The sequence below is a fragment of the Lagenorhynchus albirostris genome, chromosome 18, assembly GCF_949774975.1.
Source record: "Lagenorhynchus albirostris chromosome 18, mLagAlb1.1, whole genome shotgun sequence".
Classification (NCBI taxonomy): domain Eukaryota; kingdom Metazoa; phylum Chordata; class Mammalia; order Artiodactyla; family Delphinidae; genus Lagenorhynchus; species Lagenorhynchus albirostris.
In genome coordinates this window covers 14439415-14460204 of record NC_083112.1, presented here as the reverse complement: position 1 = coordinate 14460204, position 20790 = coordinate 14439415, and the positions used below count along the sequence as shown (strand labels likewise).

The following is a 20790-nucleotide window of genomic DNA, read 5'->3' as shown; positions in this document are numbered from 1 at the left end:
AACCTTCCAGAAAAAGAATTCAGAATAATGAATAATGAAGATGATCCAGGACCTCAGAAAAAGAATGGAGACAAAGATCGAGAAGATGTAAGAAATGTTTAACAAAGACCTAGAAGAATTAAAGAACAAACAGAGATGAACAATAACTGAAATGAAAACTACACTAGAAGGAATCAACAGCATATTAACTGAGGCAGAAGAACGGATAAGTGACCTGGAAGACAGAATGGTGGAATTCACTGCTGTGGAAAAGAATAAAGAAAAAAGAATGAAAAGAAATGAAGACAGCCTAAGAGACCTCTGGGAAAACATTAAATGCAACAACATATGCATTATAGGGGTCTCAGAAGGAGAAGAGAGAGAGGAAGGACCAGAGAAAATATTTGAAGAGATTATAATAGAAAACTTCCCTAACACTGGAAAGGAAATAGCCACCCAAGTCCAGGAAGCGCAGAGAGTCCCACAGAGGATAAACCCAAGGAAAAACATGCCAAGAAACACAGTAATCACACTGGCAAAAATTAAAGACAAAGAAAAATTATTGAAAGCAGCAAGGGAAAAACGACAAATAACATACAAGGGAACTCCCATAAGGTTAACAGCTGATTTCTCAGCAGAAACTCTATAAGCCAGAAGGAAGTGGCATGATATACTTAAAGTGATGAAAGGGAAGAACCTACAACCAAGATTACTCTACCCAGCAAGGATCTCATTCAGATTCTATGGAGAAATCAAAAGCTTTACAGAGAAGCAAAAGCTAAGAGAATTCAGCACCACCAAACCAGCTCTACGACAAATGCTAAAGGAACTTCTCTAAGTGGGAAACACAAGAAAAGAAAGGACCTACAAAAACAAACCCAAAGCAATTAAGAAAATGGTCATAGGAACATACATATCGATAATTACCTTAAACATGAATGGATTAAATGCTACAACCAAAAGACACAGGCTTGCTGACTGGATACAAAAGCAAGACCCATATATATGCTGTCTACAAGAGACCCACTTCAGACCTATGGACACATACAGACTCAAAGTGAGGGGATAGAAAAAGATATTCCATGCAAATGGAAATCAAAAGAAAGCTGGAGTAGCAATACTCGTATCAGATAAAATAGACTGTAAAATAAAGAATGTTACAAGAGACAAGGAAGGACACTACATAATGATCAACAGATCAATCCAAGAAGAAGATATAACAATTATAAATATATATGCACCCAACATAGGAGCACCTCAATATATAAGGCAACTACTAACAGGTATAAAAGAGGAAATCGACAGTAACACAATAATAGTGGGGGACATTAACACCTCACTTACACAAATGGACAGATCATCCAAAATGAAAATAAATAAGGAAACAGAAGCTTTAAATGACACAACAGACCAGATAGATTTAATTGATATTTATATGACATTCCATCCAAAAACAGCATATTACACTTTCTTCTCAAGTGCGCACAGAACATTCTCCAGGATAGATCACATTCTGGGTCACAAATCAAGCCTCAATAAATTTAAGAAAACTGAAATCATACCAAGCATCTTTTCTGACCACAACGCTATGAGATTAGAAAAGAATTACAGGGAAAAAAACATAAAAAACACAAACACATGGAGGCTAAACAATACATTACCAAATAACCAAGAGATCACTGAAGAAATCAAAGAAGAAATCAAAAAATACCTAGAGACAAATGACAATGAAAACACAACGATCCAAAACCTATGGGATGCAGCAAAAGCAGTTCTAAGAGGGAAGTTTATAGCTATACAAGCCTACCTCAAGAAACAAGAAAAAGCTCAAATAAACAATCTAACCTTACACTAAAGGAACGGGAGAAAGAAGAACAAACAAAACCCAAAGCTAGCAGAAGGAAAGAAATCATAAAGATCAGAGAAGAAATAAATGAAATAGAAACAAAGAAAACAATAGCAACGATCAATAAAACTAAAAGCTGGTTCTTTGAGAAGATGAACAAAATTGATAAACCATTAGCCAGACTCATCAAGAAAAAGAGGGAGAGGACTCAAATCAATAAAATTAGAAATGAAAAGGAAAAGGTTACAACAGATACCACAGAAATACAAAGCATCCTAAGAGACTACTACAAGCAACTCTATGCCAATAAAATGGACAACCTGGAAGAAATGGCCAAATCCTTAGAAAGGTATAACCTTCCAAGACTGAACCAGGAAGAAATAGAAAATATGAACAGACAAATCACAAGTAATGAAAGTGAAACTGATTTAAAAATCTTCCAACAAACAAAAGTCCAGGACCAGATGGCTTCACAGGTGAATTCTATCAAACATTTAGAGAAGAGCTAACACCCATCCTTCTCAAATTCTTCCAAAAATTGCAGAGGAAGGAACACTCCCAAACTCATTCTATGAGGCCACCATCACCCTGATACCAAAACCAGACAAAGATACTAGAAAACAAGAATATTACAGACTAATATCAATGATGAATATAGATGCAAAAATCCTCAACAAAATACTAGCAAACAGAATCCAACAACACATTAAAAGGGTCATACACCATGATCAAGTGGGATTTATCCCAGGGATGCAAGGATTCTTCAATATATGCAAACCAATCAATGTGATACACCATATTAACAAATTGAAGAATAAAAACCATATGATCATCTCAATAGATGCAGAAAAAGCTTTTGACAAAATTCAACACCTGTTTATGATAAAACTCTCAAGAAAGTGGGCATAGAGGGAACCTTCCTCAACATAATACAGGCCATATATGACAAACTCACAGCAAACATCATTCTCAATGGTGAAAAACTGAAAGCATTTCCTCTAAGATCAGGAACAAGACATGGATTTCCACTCTCACCACTATTATTCAACACAGTTTTGGAAGTCCTAGCCACGGCAATCAGAGAAGAAAAAGAAATACAAATTGAAAAATAACTAAAACTGTCACTGCAGATGACATGATACTATACATAGAGAATCCTAAAGTTGCCACCAGAAAACTACTAGAGCTAATCAATGAATCTGGTAATGCTGCAGGATACAAAATTAATGCACAGAAATCTCTTGCATTCCTATACACTAATGATGAAAAATCTGAAAGAGAAATTAAGGAAACACTCCCATTTACCACTGCAACAGAAAGAATAAAATACCTAGGAATAAACCTACCTAGGGAGACAAAAGACCTGTATGCAGAAAACTATAAGATACTGATGAAAGAAATGAAAGATGACAGCAACAGATGGAGAGATATACCATGTTCTTGGATTGGAAGAATCAATATTGTGAAAATGACTACACTACCCAAAGCAATCTACAGATTCAATGCAATCCCTATCAAATCACCAAAGGCATTTTTTACAGAACCAGAACAAAAAATCTTAAAATTTGTATGGAGACACAAAAGACCCCAAATAGCCAAAGCAGTCTTGAGGGAAAAAAACGGAGCTGGAGGAATCAGACTCCCTGACTTCAGACTATACTACAAAACTACAGTAATCAAGACAATATGGTACTGGCACACAAAAAAAAACATAGATCAATGGAACAAGATAGAAAGCCCAGAGATAAACACACGCACCTATGGTCAACTAATCTATGACAAAGGAGGCAAGGATATACAATGGAGAAAAGACAGTCTCTTCAATAAGTGGTGCTGGGAAAACTGGACAGCTACATGTAAAAGAATGAAATTTGAACACTCCCTAACGCCACAGACAGAAATAAACTCAAAATGGATTAGAGACCTAAATGTAAGACCAGATACTATAAAACTCTTAGAGGAAAACACAGGAAGAACACTCTTTGACATAAATCACAGCAAGATCTTTTTTGATCCACCTCCTAGAGTAATGAAAATAAAAACAGAAATAAACAAATGGGACCTAACGAAATGTCAAAGCTTTTGCACAGCAAAGGAAACCATAAACAAGACGAAAAGACAACCCTCAAAATGGGAGAAATATTTGCAAACGAGTCAATGGACAAAGGATTAATCTCCAAAATATATAAACAGCTCATGCAGCTCAATATTAAAAAAACAAACAACCCAATCCAAAAATGGTTAGAAGACCCAAATAGACATTTCTCCAAAGAAGACATACAGATGGCCAAGAAGCACATGAAAAGCTGCTCAACATCACTAATTCTTAGAGAAATGCAAATCAAAACTGCAATGAGGTATCACCTCACACCAGTCAGAATGGGCATCATCAGAAAATCTACAAACAACAAATGCTGGAGAGGGTGTGGAGAAAAGGGAACCCTCTTGCACTGTTGGGAACGTAAATTGATACAGCCACTATGGAGAACAGTATGGAGGTTCCTTAAAGAACTAAAAATAGAATTACCATATGACACAGCAATCCCACTACTGGGCATATACCCAGATAACACCATAATTCAAAAAGACACATGCACCCCAATGTTCATTGCAGCACTATTTACAATAGCCAGGTTGGAAGCAACCTAAATGCCCATCGACAGACGAATGGATAAAGAAGATGTGGTACATATATACAATGGATTATTACTCAGCCATAAAAAGGAACATAACTGGGTCATTTGTTGACACATGAATGGATCTAGAGACTGTCATACAGAGTGAAGTAAGTCAGAAAGAGAAAAACAAATATCGTATATTAACGCATATATGTGTAACCTAGAAAAATGGTACAGATGAACCGGTTTGCAGGGCTGAAATAATAGAGACACAGATGTAGAGAACAAACGTATTGACACCAAGGGGGGAAGCAGCGGGGTGGGGGTGGGGGGTGATGAACTGGGCGATTGGGATTGACATGTATACACTGATGTGTATTAAATTGATGATTAATTTAAAAAAAAAGTGCTCATAACTTAGTAAGAAAAAAAATCCAGAGGATAGAAATGCAATGGAAATAGACATTCTCCAAGTGAATCTGAGTCAAATCCAAACTGTAAAGAGCAAGAACTGTGCCTGATAGTGAGTCCATATTTCTGGACAAATGTTAAGAGTTCATTTATCACTACCAAAGCCAGGTACATGTCCATACACTCATGTTCATTGATGTTTTCCTAATGAATTATATATGGTAGAGATAAAATGGTATAGTGAAGGACATTACTGTCAGGAGATCTTGACTCTAGTTGAAGTTCTGCTACTTACTGCTGCCTCGAACAAGTAATTCAACCGTTCCAGGACTTAATTTCGCTATTGTAAAACAAAATACTGACCTCGATAATCTTTACAAGACACTTCCAGCTTTAAAATTATATCATTTCATTGAGAGTTAAGAGCATTTTAATGAACTGTGGTTAAAAAATCTCTACGTGTTTATTTACACCCATACATACACATATACATACAGACACACACATTACTTTGGAGAATTGGGTTCCCTAAATAATGAATTGTAGTAAGCGTATCAGTTACTTGTATAAAAATGGGTGGTGTTTCTAAAGTGCTAAAGCAATTTTCTTGCCATTTTACTATCTCCTCCTTCTTATTTATAATGCTAATTACTATTTAAGTTCATCCTTTATGTGAAAAAGTATACACATGTATCTGTATATCTGCCTGCCTGCCTGGTGTCGTGGCCCAAATTATTCACTAATACCATGTATGAAATACAGAGTTCAAATAATGATAAATCATTATAGTGACAAATAAAATCAATATTCAAAATAGAAAAATTCAGGAATTCTATAAATACAAAATGACCAGCAAATCATCTCAGTCTGGTCATGTGCTTTTGAAAACGTGGAATGTCCTTATCTACTGATCACTTCGTCTACAGGTAAAGAAAAGCAGTACCTTTTTTTTCCTTTAAGTCAGGTATGCTATTTTCCAGCATGGGTACCCACCTCAGATTTTACTTTCTATATTTTGATCAATCACAGCCAATCACATAGCTGATGGACAGTACATTCAGAACTGTTTCTCTATGTCAAAATTCTAAAGGTAAGTTCTGCTTTTCACATGACCAACAGATATGCAAAAGGCCAGCTAAAATGGAAAAGCAAAATCTGAATGTAAGCCAAGATTCATCTATAAAGTTAGACCATTAACTTTCTTGGTTTCTTTACTACCATAAAATTCTCACAGTAATTTCAAAAAATTTAAAAACATGACTCATACAAATAAAGAATGTCAAAAATTTAATAACTCAATGAGGAAATTACTAAGATGGTAAAGCTGGTTAAAACATTCTGAGGAACTGGTCATTTACAGGTATTTAAAAAGGAAAGTTAGAATAAATTAAGTTACAAATAAAATGAGTTAACACCCCATGGAGCAAGAAAAAACACAGGACATGGAAAACCATGGAACCTTTAATCAACAGTAAACAGAGAATCAAACAAGGGTGCATTCCTCTTAAATAATTAAATAATTTTTGATGGGCCTGTTAACAATGTTTCAGTATGACACTGAAAAGACATGATGGGGCTTCCCTGGTGGTGCAGTGGTTAAGAATCCACCTGCCAATGCAGGGGACACAGGTTCGAGCCCTGGTCCGGGAAGATCCCACATGCCGCGGAGCAACTAAGCCCATGCACCACAACTCCTGAGCCTGTGCTCTAGAGCCCGCGAGCCACAACTACTGAGTCCACATGCCACAACTACTGAAGTCCATGTACCTAGGGCCCGTGCCCAGCAACGAGAGAAGCCACCACAACGAGAAGCCCACACACCGCAACAAAGAGCAGCCCCCTCTCGCCACAACTAGAGAAAGCCCACGCACAACAACGAAGACCCAACAAAGCCAAAAATAAATAACTTAATTAATTTAAAAAAAAAAAAAAAGACATGCTGTTCTCCCAGACCCTATGTGCCTTATTTTCATGTTTTGGAAAGTCTTTCTTACTTTTGCAAAGTACAGTTTTTCTTTTCCCATATAGTTTGCTATACCAGTATATATCAAAGATATAGCTAACGTGCTATGAGAAAAAAGAAGAAGAAATAAATGAGGAGAAGATGAGTTTGTTACATAATCTCACATAAAGGCAACATATTTTAGTTACCTATGCACGGGAATTCCATACCTTAAGAAATTTAACTTGTCCAGTTATAAATGTCATAATGCCATAAAAATATGGTATTATAAATTTTAAAAATACTAACAAAGATAATTGTATAACTAAACGGAGATACCGTTCTCACTAAAATATGTTCACTGACATTATGTATATTTTAAATAATTATTTAAAGTACTGAGCCATGATAAGAAATGAACTGCTTACTTCCAGAATCAGTGAGCTTGTCATTAATCAGTACTTTAGGATTTTGGTTGCCATGACAACGTAATATAACTTTCATCATTACCATAAACCCAGCACTTCTAAAAATAACTTATTTCAACATTCAGGTTCTGTGATCACTAAAATTGAGCTTTATTACAGTGCCACAGTTAAGAATGCAATCAAACACGCCATAGAGAAAAGAAGGTGTTAACAGTTTAAACCTGAAAAACTAAGAAAAAAATATAATAGACTGGTTTAAAAATGTACACTTTTGATTTCTCTTTATCACAATATACACACCAAAGATGCCATAGTGGGTCAGCTTTCTGTCATTCAGAGTAAAATTAAAGCATATTTTAGATGAGACCAAGGCACATACCTCACATAAGCCTTATCTATTACACATGCCTAACATTTCTGAGCTTCCTCTAAAAATAATAAAACAATGTAATCTCAACATAGAAGGAGTTAATAAAAATACAGTACAAGCTAGTGTTAAAGAGAATAGGCTCTGGAATACTGGATTCGAATCTTGGCTCTGCTTCTTGCTAATTGTTTCACCTTGTTTCAATTATTTAACCTTTCTAAAAATGTCCTCTTCTGTAAAATGGAGGGTTAAGTGAAGGCGACCCTTTCAAGGATCACTCTAGTTGAGATGCTAAGATTAGATCATAGAGGTTGGTGTGGCAATGATAGAGAGAGCAAGGGCGAAAACAGAATAGATCCAAGGCTAACATGATAACCCAGGCACAGATGATACCACCTTGGACCAGAGTGGCAACTGTGGAGATGGTCAAAAGTGACCAGAGCCTCCTCTCATATATTTCTTTCTAGATAAATATTTAATAAAATGGTTCCACGGCAATTTTGACTGCAGTTATGCTGAATTTACAGATTACTACACTACACACCCAGTTAGAGATGAATACCATGTGTCCATGTTGGAACACTGGAAATCTACAACAAACATCACACTTGATGATGAAACATCAGAAACATTAAAGTTCAAAATAAAATATGCACACCCACCATTACATCTACTGTTTACTTTGGAGCACCTAGCCAATACAATGAGTTTAGTCATAAAACTGAAAAAAATTAATGAAACTCATTAACTTTAGATGTCTGTACCAAAAACAAAAAATCAAGGCAAACAACTGATAAACTAATAGAACTAAGAGTTTAGTTAACTGGCCAGATTCAAAATTAACAAAAAATTTAGTACTTTCCCTGTACATCAGCAATATCTAATCAGAACATGTAGTGGAAAATAAAAGACCTTATAAAAGCCACAGAATTGTTTCCTAGGAATAAACCCAGTAACATACATGGAAAATTATATGAAGAAACTGTAAATCTTTACTGAAAATTCTAAAAGAAGATCTGGATGAACAGGCATACCATGTTCATAGATGGGAATACTCACTAGTGGCTTTCTTATTTTCTTTTTGTTCATTTTTACATTAGCTTGGTGAATGTTTTATATGCACTTTAAAAGAATGTTATTTTCCATAGTTGTGTGTGGTATTCTCTTTCTATTGGGCTGAGTTGATTAGCGACATTGTTTAGTTCTTTTACACTGAGCTAGTTTTCTAATTTTCCCATCAATTATTGACAGAGGAGGGTTGAAATATCAAAATAAATGTCAATTTATCTATTCTTCCTCAATTCTATAAACTTATACTTCATGTTTTATGAAGTTCTGCTACTAGTTGCCCGTATTTACTATTATATCTTCTTCATGAATTGATCCTATAATTATGAAATATCCCTCTTTATCTTTGGTATTATCTGTCCATCAGTCTAATTTTTCTGATATTAATATCAGAATATAGCTACTTCAACTTTATTATAATTTTTATTTGCATGGTATATATTATACCATATTTTTAAACTGTGTCCTTATATTTAAAGTGGATTTCTTATAGACAGCAGACAGTTTGGTCACGTGCATTTTCACCCAATCTAATACCACTGCTTTTTAACTGGAGTGTGTAGTTCTTTTACATTTAATATAGTTACTTATAAGGATGAATTTAAGTCTATCATCTTGTTACTTGTTTTATATTTGTCCCATCTGTTCTTTTCTTCTCTTTTTCTGCCTTCTTTTGATATAACAGTTTTTTTAACATTCTATTTTATCTGTTGGCATGTTAGATAATTTATTTTAGTGCTTGCTGTAAGGTTACAATCTACCTTTAAACAATATTATACACTTCATGAGTAAACTTGCAACATCACAACAGTATACTTCTACTTCCCTCCCATTCCATCTTTTGTGCTTTTGTAGTCATAAACTTTATTTCTGTGTTAAGAACTCCACAATTCAGTTATTATTTTTATTTCAAATGGTCTACTATCTTTTATATTTAGCATTTCCTGCACTTGTCATTCCTCTGTGTAAATAGGAGTTTTCTTCTGGTCACTTTCCTTCAGCCTGAAGAACTTCCTTTATCATTTCTTGCAGTATACTGATGATAAATCCTCTCTACTTTTTTTTTTTTTTTTTGTGGTACGCGGGCCTCTCACTGTTGTGGCCTCTTCCGCTGCGGAGCAACAGGCTCCGGACACGCAGGCTCAGCGGCCATGGCTCACGGGCCTAGCTGCTCTGCAGCATATGGGATCTTCCCAGACCGGGGCACGAATCCGTGTCCCCTGCATCGGCAGGCGGACTCTCAACCACTGCACCACCAGGGAAGCCCAATCCTCTCTACTTTTGTTTATCTTATCTCAAAATGTATTTATTTCACTTCCAGTTTGAAAAATACTTCTGATGAATACACAAAGTTTAAAGTGTTTTAACATCCACCTTTCTAAAGATGCTATTCTATTGTTTTCTGGTTTGAACTGTTTCTAACAAGAAGCGAGTAGTATACTTATCATTGTTCCCCACATATAATACATCTTTTTTTCCTCTGGCTGCTTTTTAAGTTTTTCTCTCTTTATCACTGGTTTTCAATAATTTGATTACGGTGTACCTTGGTACAGCTTTCCTTGTTGTGATTTATTTAGCTTCTTCAGTCTGTGGGTTCATGTTTTCCATCAGATTTGAAAAAAATTCTTTTATGCCTTCAAATGTTTTATGCCTCAATCTCATTATGACACTTCACTTACACCTGTATTAGAATGTTTATTATTATCTCACAATTCACCTAGACTCTCTTCATCTTTTTTCCAGCTTTTAATTTTTTCCTATCTGTGCTTCCATTTGGACAATTTCTATTGTCCTTTTTTCAAGTTGACTTATCTTTCGCTCTAGAATGTCAAACTGACAGTTAAGCCTATCCAGTGAGATTTTCATTTTAGATACTGTACTTTTCAGGCCTAGAATTCCCATTTTGTAAAATTCCTAACTTTTCCTCTCAATATAATTTTCCTTTAAGTTGTTGAACACACTTTTTAAAGACCTTATCTGCTAATTCTGTAAACTCTGTCAGTAAGTCTGTTTCTGTTGACAGATTTTGCTTCTAGTTTTGGTTCATATTTTCCTACTACTTAAAACCTAAGTGGTTTTTTTTATTGCATGCTCAGCATTATAAATGCTACACTGTTGATTGTCTGTATTCTGTCATACTTACGAGTGCTAAGTTTTGTTCTGGAAGGCAGTTAATTTAGTAAAGATCCACGTGATCTTCTAGAGGTTTGTTTTTAAGCTTTATTAGTGTGAGTCAAAAGTAGCCTTTACTGTAGAACAGACTAGCCTTACTTTTAAGGCTTGGACTTTCCGAGGTCTCTAAAGCACTGTTTGAGACTGTTTCCAATTAGTCGTTATTTCTCTGGTAGGCTAACCCCACCCCCACTCCCAAACCTGCGTTATTTTTGTTTACACAGGTATTCCTGAGAGTTAAAGACAGGTGGCTTAAAAGGAGGCAGTTAAAGAGAAGAAAACTATTCTCTCACTGTTGTGGCCTCTCCCGTTGCGGAGCACAGGCTCCGGACGCGCAGGCTCAGCGGCCATGGCTCACGGGCCTAGCCGCTCCGCGGCATGTGGGATCTTCCCAGACTGGGGCACGAACCCATGTCCCCTGCATCGGCAGGCGGACTCTCAACCACTGTGCCACCAGGGAAGCCCCTACCTCTTTTAAAAAACCAAAGTAATTCTTTTTAAAGATACCTGCTTTGTTTCTAGCATATATAATAGAGGAAGATTCCTGAAAGAATCCTCAAAATCATATCCACTTTTCCACAAGCTCACTTTAGGAAGTATCTATGGTCTCTTTATTTCTTAAATTACTCATATAAACAATTCTGACTCAGTAAGAAAAGACACTGAGAATATTTTATAAATATGCATAGCTGTGGTTTCTGTAGTCAAACCTCTATTTTTATACCATTAAAAGGTAAATGTTGGAGTCTGGCGTTGAAAAAAGAACAACGCCCTTCTAATTCATTACAAGGAAGGAAGAATTCTTTAAGGGTATTTTAATTTTCTATTCTTTTCTTTATTATCTATACAACCTCACTTTCTGGCTACCTAAATGTATTCAATAGTTTATGCCAAGGATGAAGTGCTCAGTCAAAATCTCCTTTGAAAGGCAGTCAAACTACAAGACGAGAAAAAGGGAGACAATGACAGGTGTCCCAAAGGTACTGCAACCGCAGAGACAAGCAAAGTTCAGGAGAACAGAATATTAACAAAACAAAATGAGACGGAATGAAAAAAAGAAAGTTTTACATTTCAAAGCTCTATTTCAAAGAAACAATTGACATTTTAAATACAATATGAATAGAAAGAAATTGAGAACATAAAGACGTGAAAATATTTTTGCTTAAAAATGAATTATCATTTTGAAAAGGTTCAAAATTTAACTAAATGAAAGTTATCTCCTATTATTTCAAATGCTTTATAAATAAGATCAAATATAATACTATGCCTATATAGTAGGAGAAACAAGAACAGAACGTATTTTTGAGGGTAGGACCTGCCATCAATCAAAAAAGGGGGAAAAAGCAGTTAGAAAATCTGCTTTAATGTTGAATCTTAAATGTGTTAAATGACTTACATTTTCATAGCAACCTGATTTTTAAAATAAGTAGCCAAACTGATACCATAATTTTTCTTCTTAAAGAAACCTGAAAATACATTCATAGGTTACATTTAATTTTAGAATACTTTGCAAAAAACATTTTAGAAATTTTCTGAATGAAAAAAGGGGTAAATAGGTACTGACCAATTCTTAGTTGCACTATTATTTACATAAACCATATGTATATCTCAATTTTTTAATGTCATTATAATTAGTATGAATTTATAACAGGATGCTAGGTCCATACTATACAATCAGAATACCTTGAAAGTAATTTTTTTTCTTATAAATGTGCTTGGCATTTAAAAATATGTGACTCTTTACCAGCTAATTGGGACCAAAAAATACTTACTTCACTGTGGCACTTAGAAGAAAGTTCAGCTGTGGCATTAACAGGTTGTCTGGGGCTGACAGATAGCGATCAAACTGAACCTAAACAAAACAGAGACATCCAAAACACAAAGTGCATATATCTGCTAACAGACATCCCAAATAAGCATCTCTTTTAAGGATTAAATCTTAGTAAAAATCCCATATTCCAAATAACGAGTTCTTCATGATCAAAATGAGCTATTCCTTACACATTTTAACTAAAAACTCACTGAAAGTGTCAACTCTTTAATGCAGTCAGTATCAGCAATACCTACTTTCAAAATTCTGATCCAAGCCATTTATCCTGATCTCCCTCACCAAACTTCTTGGGTAATAATATTAGCAAGAAGTAAAGTCTTCAGATCTCAAGTCTACCTTACTTTCTTAAATGCAATGTATCTCTTAATTATTCACTCCTCTATTCATTAAATTAATATTTATGGAGTGCCTGTTATTGGTAAGGTGCCATATAACATAATGTAAATAGAACGGTGAGCAAAAGAGGGCAGTCCCTAGCTTCACAGAGCTTATGGCCTAGTGAGAGAGGTAGTGAACAAATAATAATGTAAATAAAGGAAAAACCAAGATACTACAAAAGCATCCATCAGGAGGACACAGACCTAACCTGTACGTTTGGCAAAAGCATTTCTGAGGAAAGGTCGTTTTACGTGAAATCTTAATGATGAATAGATGTTAAGTTAAGTGTGTAGTGGGGCTGGTGTGGAGGAAGACTTAGGTGAGAAAGAGGATGCCTACCAGAGATCACTCCATGCAGGACTTGCATGGTTTCTAGGAGATTTTAATTCTTACTGTAAAAGCATTAGGAAACCACCAAAGAAGGGAAATCATCTGATTTAAATTTTAAGAAGCTAAATCTGGCTACAGCAAGAAGAATGGAAGGGGAGGTTGTAATAGCAGATGAGAGGACACCACATAGGTAGTTCTTGCGGCATCTTAGACGCCAAGGGCAATAGGAGTGAAGAGAAGATTAGATATCTGAGAGAATTAGAGAGCAAAATCATCAAGATTTGGTTAGTGACAGACAGGATAAAGGGGCTGACGCCCAGGTTTTGGATCTGTGTAATTCACAGCATTATCACAATTCACAACTGTACTCTTTATATATTTATTTAGTTGTGTGATAACTGCATCTCTTACTAGATCATTCCAGTTCTCAGCATGATACCTAGATAATAGCAGATACTTGGTTAATAAATGCTGAAATAATTAGTGGACAGATGCTCTTATACTTTCTGAGTTAAGAACACTTGGAAAAGGACCTGGGGTTGGGGCTGGTGGGGAAGAGTTAGAAGAGCTCAGTTTGGGATATGGTGAACTGACGTGCCTTTGAAGCATCCAAGTTGGGGCACCAAACAGTTATAGATAAAACAATGGATCACACATAAAACTCAATCAAGAGTTTGTTTCTTTAGAGACACCTAAGATATTCAACTCAATTGTTTTTAAAGTTAAGATCAGGCATATACGAACCTGTAATAGGGCTTAAATATATTTTGTGAGTTTATATTATGAACTGGATATGCGTCACTGGAGAAGGAGAAATAGGCGGGACGCACACATTTACTGAGTACTAAGGTTACTGATCTCTGCGTAGACCTATATCCTCATTTTGCTGGGGTGGGGGTGCGGGGGAGAGCAGTAAATACCTTAAAGTGGAATTACTGGGCGGTATGGTGAGTGTACATTTAACTTTCTAAGAAACTTATCTTTTTTAATGAATGTAAAATGTATTCATTTATTTTTGCACTTTTCAGAATCAAATCTTTGCATTTCTACAGTTTTTACTGTTATGTTGGATATACACAAGTTATGACTTACTTTTTATATACTGTCTTTTATCATGACATAATGTTCCTTATTTATGATATTTAGTGTTTTTAAAATCTACCTTGTCTAATGTTAACTCTGTCAGCTCTGTATTCTTTGCATTTGTTGGGTATCTTGTGGGTCTACCCTTTATTTTCAGTTAAATTTAGCTCTGTCAGATGATGGATAGGAAAGCCCTGGCATCAGAGAAGTCACCCAAGAGAACTATTTATCGAAGTCAAACCATTGTGGCTGTGAGTATTGAAACACATAGGACAGGCAGTACATATAGTAGGTAAGAGCGTAAGTACTGGGTTGAATGGGGTTGTTAGGAGGATTAAAGAGTTAGTACATTAAAAATGTGTGTCATGCTCAATATATGTTAATGGACGTTGTCATTACTTACTGTTTATTATTACTACCACTAGAATTCGTATCATAAAGCTTCCAAAGGGGATCATTCCTATGAGGACTAAATGAGTGTCATCCAACTGATGGCTGTGTGTGCGTGTGTGTATACACACACACATATATAGGCAAAGTATGTACTTAAGATGTGGAAACATGCTACAAGAAGTGGTGCTCATGCAGAAAGGGATGTGCAAGCAAGCTCATCACTTGAAAAGAAGGTAATAAAGTGGAGGTTCGGTGAGCGTCACAGTCAAGAGTATATTTTAAGATTGGAATCCAATTTCAGTTATCAACTCAGGAAGAAGTCAAGAACTATAAGCCCAGGATCACTGACAGATTGACGTCTATGATGATATATAGCTAACTCCTTCGTGTCTCTCATTCCTTTCTCCATTAGGTTAGGAGTAAAACTCTGAAACTGAAGAAAACCTAAACAGGAATAATGACACTATTAGGGTATGGTGCAATATTACTACAAATGTTATGCCTTGGTCAGATCTCCTTAGTTAAAGGAATACATGTGCAACATTATGACTGGACCCAACGTGAATACTGCATATGAAGAGATAAAATTATCACCCGAGACAATAATTATCACACAGGAAAAAATAAGAATAATGTTCCATAAGGAAACGTATGTTGAAATGCTTTATTATGTACTTACCATTGCAGCCTTCAGTGCCACAGAATCTAGGTTGGGAAAATTAGCTAAAGGGCCCTTAAAAAAAAAAAGGGACAAAACCAAGATGAAAACAGGTGCTATATGTTACACTTCACTTCTCAAATACAATCCGTTAGTAGATTGCCCGAATTTGAAAATTTAGCTTATTTCCAAAGAACTCAAGTGTCCTATCTCCAACCTCAATTAAAAGAGGGACTGTGATTTGTTCATTTTGTATAACTAGCGTGAAGGCACTCAATAATATTTGTTGGAGAAGCACATAAGTTTATTAACAATGGAAGTAAAAGGATACTTCAGATTTAATCATAAGCAAGAAAAAAAGGGCAATAAAGCACTGAGGAATGGCAGTACGACATGGGGGCTTTAAGAGTTGCCTTGATAATTTTAGATAATATAAAAAGGCAGCAGAATTTGCTCCTACTGGTAGAAATTTGCTTATTACCTTATCAAAAGAAAAAATTCAAACCTTGTCCCTGGGCTATAAAATATTCATGTTAATGTTATTTAAAAGTATTTTGCTTTTTAAAGAAAGAGGCTTACATGGTTTTCTAGGGTTCCCACCACTCCATTTTCTAATTCTACTGGAGTTCTATAACTTAAGATCAGATGTTAGCCCCAGAAGTATTTACCTTTCCGAAGTAATAGACCATGATTTGCTAAATTAAAAGGGGGGATGACTGCTATTTATATAGTAATCTATGCACTTAATAAATCAATGGTGATAAAGGACTAAAAAATTTACCAATATGAGTATTCTTTATATATTTTTCAATACTAATTTTTGTATATTTTCATTACTTGTAACCCAAACTATCTATAGTAAAAAAGATAGTATTTTGGGACACCCTACTATATCTCAGATAGTCCTCCAAGAACTACACAGGTATCATCTCAATCTTAGAACAATTCTATGTTACAGATATTATTACCCTCAATCTACAGATGATGAGGAATCAGAGAGAGAAGTCACCTTCCCAGTGAAAAATTACTACTAAGTGTCTAGCTCTAGAAGCCGTACTCTAAATTGGTGTATCTCTCTAGTTAGGAAGATCCATGTGCTTACCTGTTCGGGTTTATGTTGCTGTATGGTGTTATAGATATAACTCACGCCTGCTCTAGTTAAAACATAAGAAGCTTGCTCATTTATAAGTGTGTCCAAATGTGCTTCAATCTAAAATAAAACACAGTTAAAAGAAAATATTTTAAAAGAAGAATAAGACTGATTGAGAGTAGAAGTAGACTAGCCTGGAGTCTTAGCTCTTCATCATGGACGTGTTCCTTGCAGCGGCTATGAGGCCAAAATATGAAGGATAGGGACTGCTCCTGTACAAAGACTTTTCCTTCCCCAAAGAGGAAGTCCTCTTACGAAAGGGAGGGAAAGTCATACTTGAGGATTCCAGGACTAGCCACTAGTCGAAAAATTTGGGTTGCTTCTTGGCTCTTTTAAAAGCTGGTATTAAGCAAGACACAAACAAAAACTACTCATGAACAACAGTGTAAAATAAAATACTTAGAAAGAATTCTGGGAAGATGAGGACCTGATGTCCCTCACATCCACACTGCCTCATGCTCCCAACTTGCTGGACTAACTCAACCAATCAAATACATCATCTGGAGAAGTCTGAAGGAAATCCCACGGGGGCTGAGGCAGTAAGTCCTCCAGAGGAAAGCGGATTTGCGACAACTAGGGGACTGTTGAGGAACCAGCAGAAGGCTGGGCAAAGATGTCAAGTTCAGGAGCTGCCAGCTAGCAGGTGGGACTTGTACGTGGTCACCTGTTTGGTGCTATTCTTGGGGAAGCCACCTAATGCTCATGGGGGCAGAAGCCACAGAAGGAGACTACCTGATGGGATGAAGTATTCCCAGGTGGGGAGAAGTGGCTGCTCCCTCCTTTAACCAGTACAGGCCTGTAAGTCTACACATCTTCCTGTTACCCCTCACTGGACACTCCCCTCAGTTTTACCAGCTTGTTTACCAGTGGCACAGTATGCTATTAAGAGATGCTATCTGCCACCATCTGAATGTTTGCCACTGTGCAAGTCGCTCCAGCAGCTGAGCCCCTCCCCGTAAAAAACTTACAACTGATTTAAAAGAGGTGAGTAGGTTCTATGAGAAAACCCACCTGAATAATGAGAACAAGTATCTTTTCCTGAGGCAACACTACTGAAAGAGGCAGGGTACCTTAGTTTTTTTTTAAGTGAATGCCCAAGAAAGTACAATTAGAACCTTAGAACCCTTACTTACTAGTCCTACTGGAAAATCCAAGAAAAACAAGATTTGCAAACAAGATTGCAAATGAAAGAGTTATTGCCAAGAACCAAATTAGTATCTGAGAGAAAAGTGGAAGAATAGTAATACAGAGTAAATATCAAAGAAATATATTAAAGGGAAGAGATTTAAACAGAAATTAGAAGGCAAATTTAGGAGATAAAGCCAACTAAGGACAGGAGCTTCAGAATATAAAAAGTAACAGATGGAGAAGTGAACAGATAACAGAAAACTTTACTGAGCAAAAACCAAAAGGGTGGAATCTTCAGACTGAAAAGGCTTTGCAAAATCCAAGATGGAAGTAATAGAAAAAGAGACATACCAAAAAATATCCTGAGGAAATATCTGAACTCAAAGGAAAATCCTCGTAAGTTTCCACAAGAATAAAATAGGTTATCACAAACAAAAGAGAATCAGACTAGCCTAGATTTCTTACTTGAAACACTGGAAGAAGAAAGAATGGAAGAAAATTAATGGACTAGTGATAGAAAAGATCTGAAAATCAAGAAAATCAAGAATCTTTTACTCGACAAGGAAAACTATCACTGTGGGGCCTTCCAGCATCCACACCCTTGCCCAGTCCTCTCCACACTGACTCTGGCTGGTCCACGTGACCAGTGCCAGCCACCAGCCCATCAGCAAGAATGATGCAGGCTCAAGAAGCACTTACATGGTGGGGCTTGTCCTCTTGGAATGCAAAAAACAACTTTGGAATATTTGAGAAACAAAGATAACTGGTGATAAAACAGATTGCTGGACCAACTGATATAGGTGCACATCTTGAGAAGAGATTTAGACAAATGGCAGAGTTTCGGGTTGAATTAGTGATAAATACATTAAAAACCAATGACTATTTTTAAAAAAGATTTTACTAATTATACTTAAACAATTATGCAAAAAAGAAAAATTAATCATACTTCATTATATTTCTTTTAAAAGAAAGAATTAGAAAGTAGAAAACATCACAAACTTATAGGTCTCAAACTCAGTCCTTAGAAAAACCCCAAATGACAAATTTTTACTGTAGCCACTGCCAAACTGTTTATATACTTGTGATAACAAAGAAGACTCAGGGTTGTTATTGTTTTTTTTTTAAACATTCTATCTACCAAAAATCACTATTTCAAAATCAAAAGCCAAGTATCTGGTAAATTTTATAAATGGCCTTGTTGTGACTCTTAAGTGATACCATTTGGCTTATAGGACCAGAGCGATTGGCATAACAAACTGTAATGTTGTGCCTAACACTGATTTACACATAGATAAAAATATATCTGTCCTCTGCAACACCTTCTGCACTAGCTACACAGCTTGAAAAATATAGCACGTTATTCACAGTATGGAAACTGAAATCTGCATACAGAATAACAGTTCAGGTTAGTCAGAAAAGCTCCATTCTACCACCACATACTATGGCTTGAATAAAATATCTTACCTGTTACATATTCTGGCTTCTCCAAAACGAAACTGAAATACTGAATATGCATGGGGGCAGGGAGGGGTTCTATCAGACTATAACAAGGGATTCATATAAATCAGGCCACTGAAATTATCTTAAAGTAACTGAGATCATGTATAGCAAAAAGATTTCATCACAGTGAGCAGTCACTTTATGGCAAAATTAACCTGGAACTGTAGCATTTCCAGACGTCTGTCGGTGAATTCAAACAGAGCTAATGTTGTCTTCATCATATACAGTGAATTGACCATGAAGGTGGCCATGTCAGCTGTGCCTAAATTGCTGGCTGATACAGTACACATCTGGAGGAGAGGATCCAAGACACATGATAAAACCTATAAATGAAAAATAAAATCAAATGTATTCCTCATTTCCCAACCAGTGATACGGGTCTGTGTTAACGGCCCTTCAGAATGAATGTCAAACTAATGGGGAGCGGGCCAACTTACAGAAGCACGTAAGAAAAAGATTAAATGGTACCGCAACTGTAATAGTTTTTAAAACAAGCATCACTGAATATATACTTTTTAAATTAAAGGGAACTGGTTTAATACCTGAAGGAAAAAGCAATGAGAAGGATTGTCAAGATACATGGGCTATAAAGTGCCAGAATTTCAAAAGAACGTACAATAGAGGAGCAGTAAGAATCATTAAACGTGAATTTACAACCTACCTGCACAAAGTCGGCCTGACGGGCATCTAACGGTACAACTGAAGAATCGTGAGATGCCAAAACTTCACGCAACAACATGAGTGTCTGATTTAATGCAGAACTTGGTCCAAGATCAGGTGGTGGGAGTTCAACCTAAAATGAAGGATGACTTATCCACTGCTTGTATTTTTCTACTAAATTTTAGTGTCTACATAAATGCCAGTTCACGGTAAAATAGTTCATATGAAAGATTTTAGTACATACTTTAATTTTTTAAATTAATTACTTTTTTAAAAAAAATTTTTGGCTGTGCTGGGTCTTCACTGCTGCACCCTGGCTTTCCCTAGTTGTGGCGAGCGGGGGCTACTCTTCATTGCGGTATGCAGGCTTCTCAATGTAGTGGCTTCTCTTGTTGCGGAGCATGGGCTCTAGGCATGCAGGCTTCAGTAGTTGTGGCACACGGGCTTAGTTGCTCCGCGGCATGTGGGATCTTCCCAGACGAGGGCTCGAACCCATGTCCCCTGCACCTGAAGGTGTATTCCCAACCACTGCGCCACCAGGGAAGCCCAAAAACCCTCATATTTTTAAATTAACTGCTTCATTTTATATATAGACTCCTTTCACTCTAAATACATATATGTTCCAGTAATTAACAGTAAATGGAACTAAAGTGCTTTTTTTAAAACCACTTTATTGAGGTATGATTGACATACAAAAAGCTGTAAATATTTAATGTATACAACTTGATGAATTTAGAGGTAAGTATATACCTGAAACCAAGTCCCCCTAAAACCAAGTTCCCTTACAGAGTTTATGAACAACCTCTTTATCCAAAGCTTTACTTTCTTTCTTGTCCCGCCCCTGTTCC

At 36.2% G+C, this 20790-nt stretch overlaps 1 protein-coding gene across 4 annotated transcripts in view; it reads right to left on the bottom strand.

The window, feature by feature from the left end:
- The window catches only part of COG6 (component of oligomeric golgi complex 6), a 78424-nt gene that overhangs the window by 21912 nt on the left and 35722 nt on the right, over positions 1-20790 (bottom strand). For all 4 annotated transcript variants that reach the window (XM_060128948.1, XM_060128951.1, XM_060128949.1 and 1 more), the window contains exons 14-18: positions 19944-20075; positions 19438-19605; positions 16607-16714; positions 15526-15579; positions 12604-12683 (exon numbers count right to left, since the gene is read on the bottom strand). In XM_060128948.1, coding sequence (XP_059984931.1) covers positions 12604-12683; positions 15526-15579; positions 16607-16714; positions 19438-19605; positions 19944-20075 — 542 coding nt within the window. The remainder of the gene's footprint in view (positions 1-12603; positions 12684-15525; positions 15580-16606; positions 16715-19437; positions 19606-19943; positions 20076-20790) is intronic.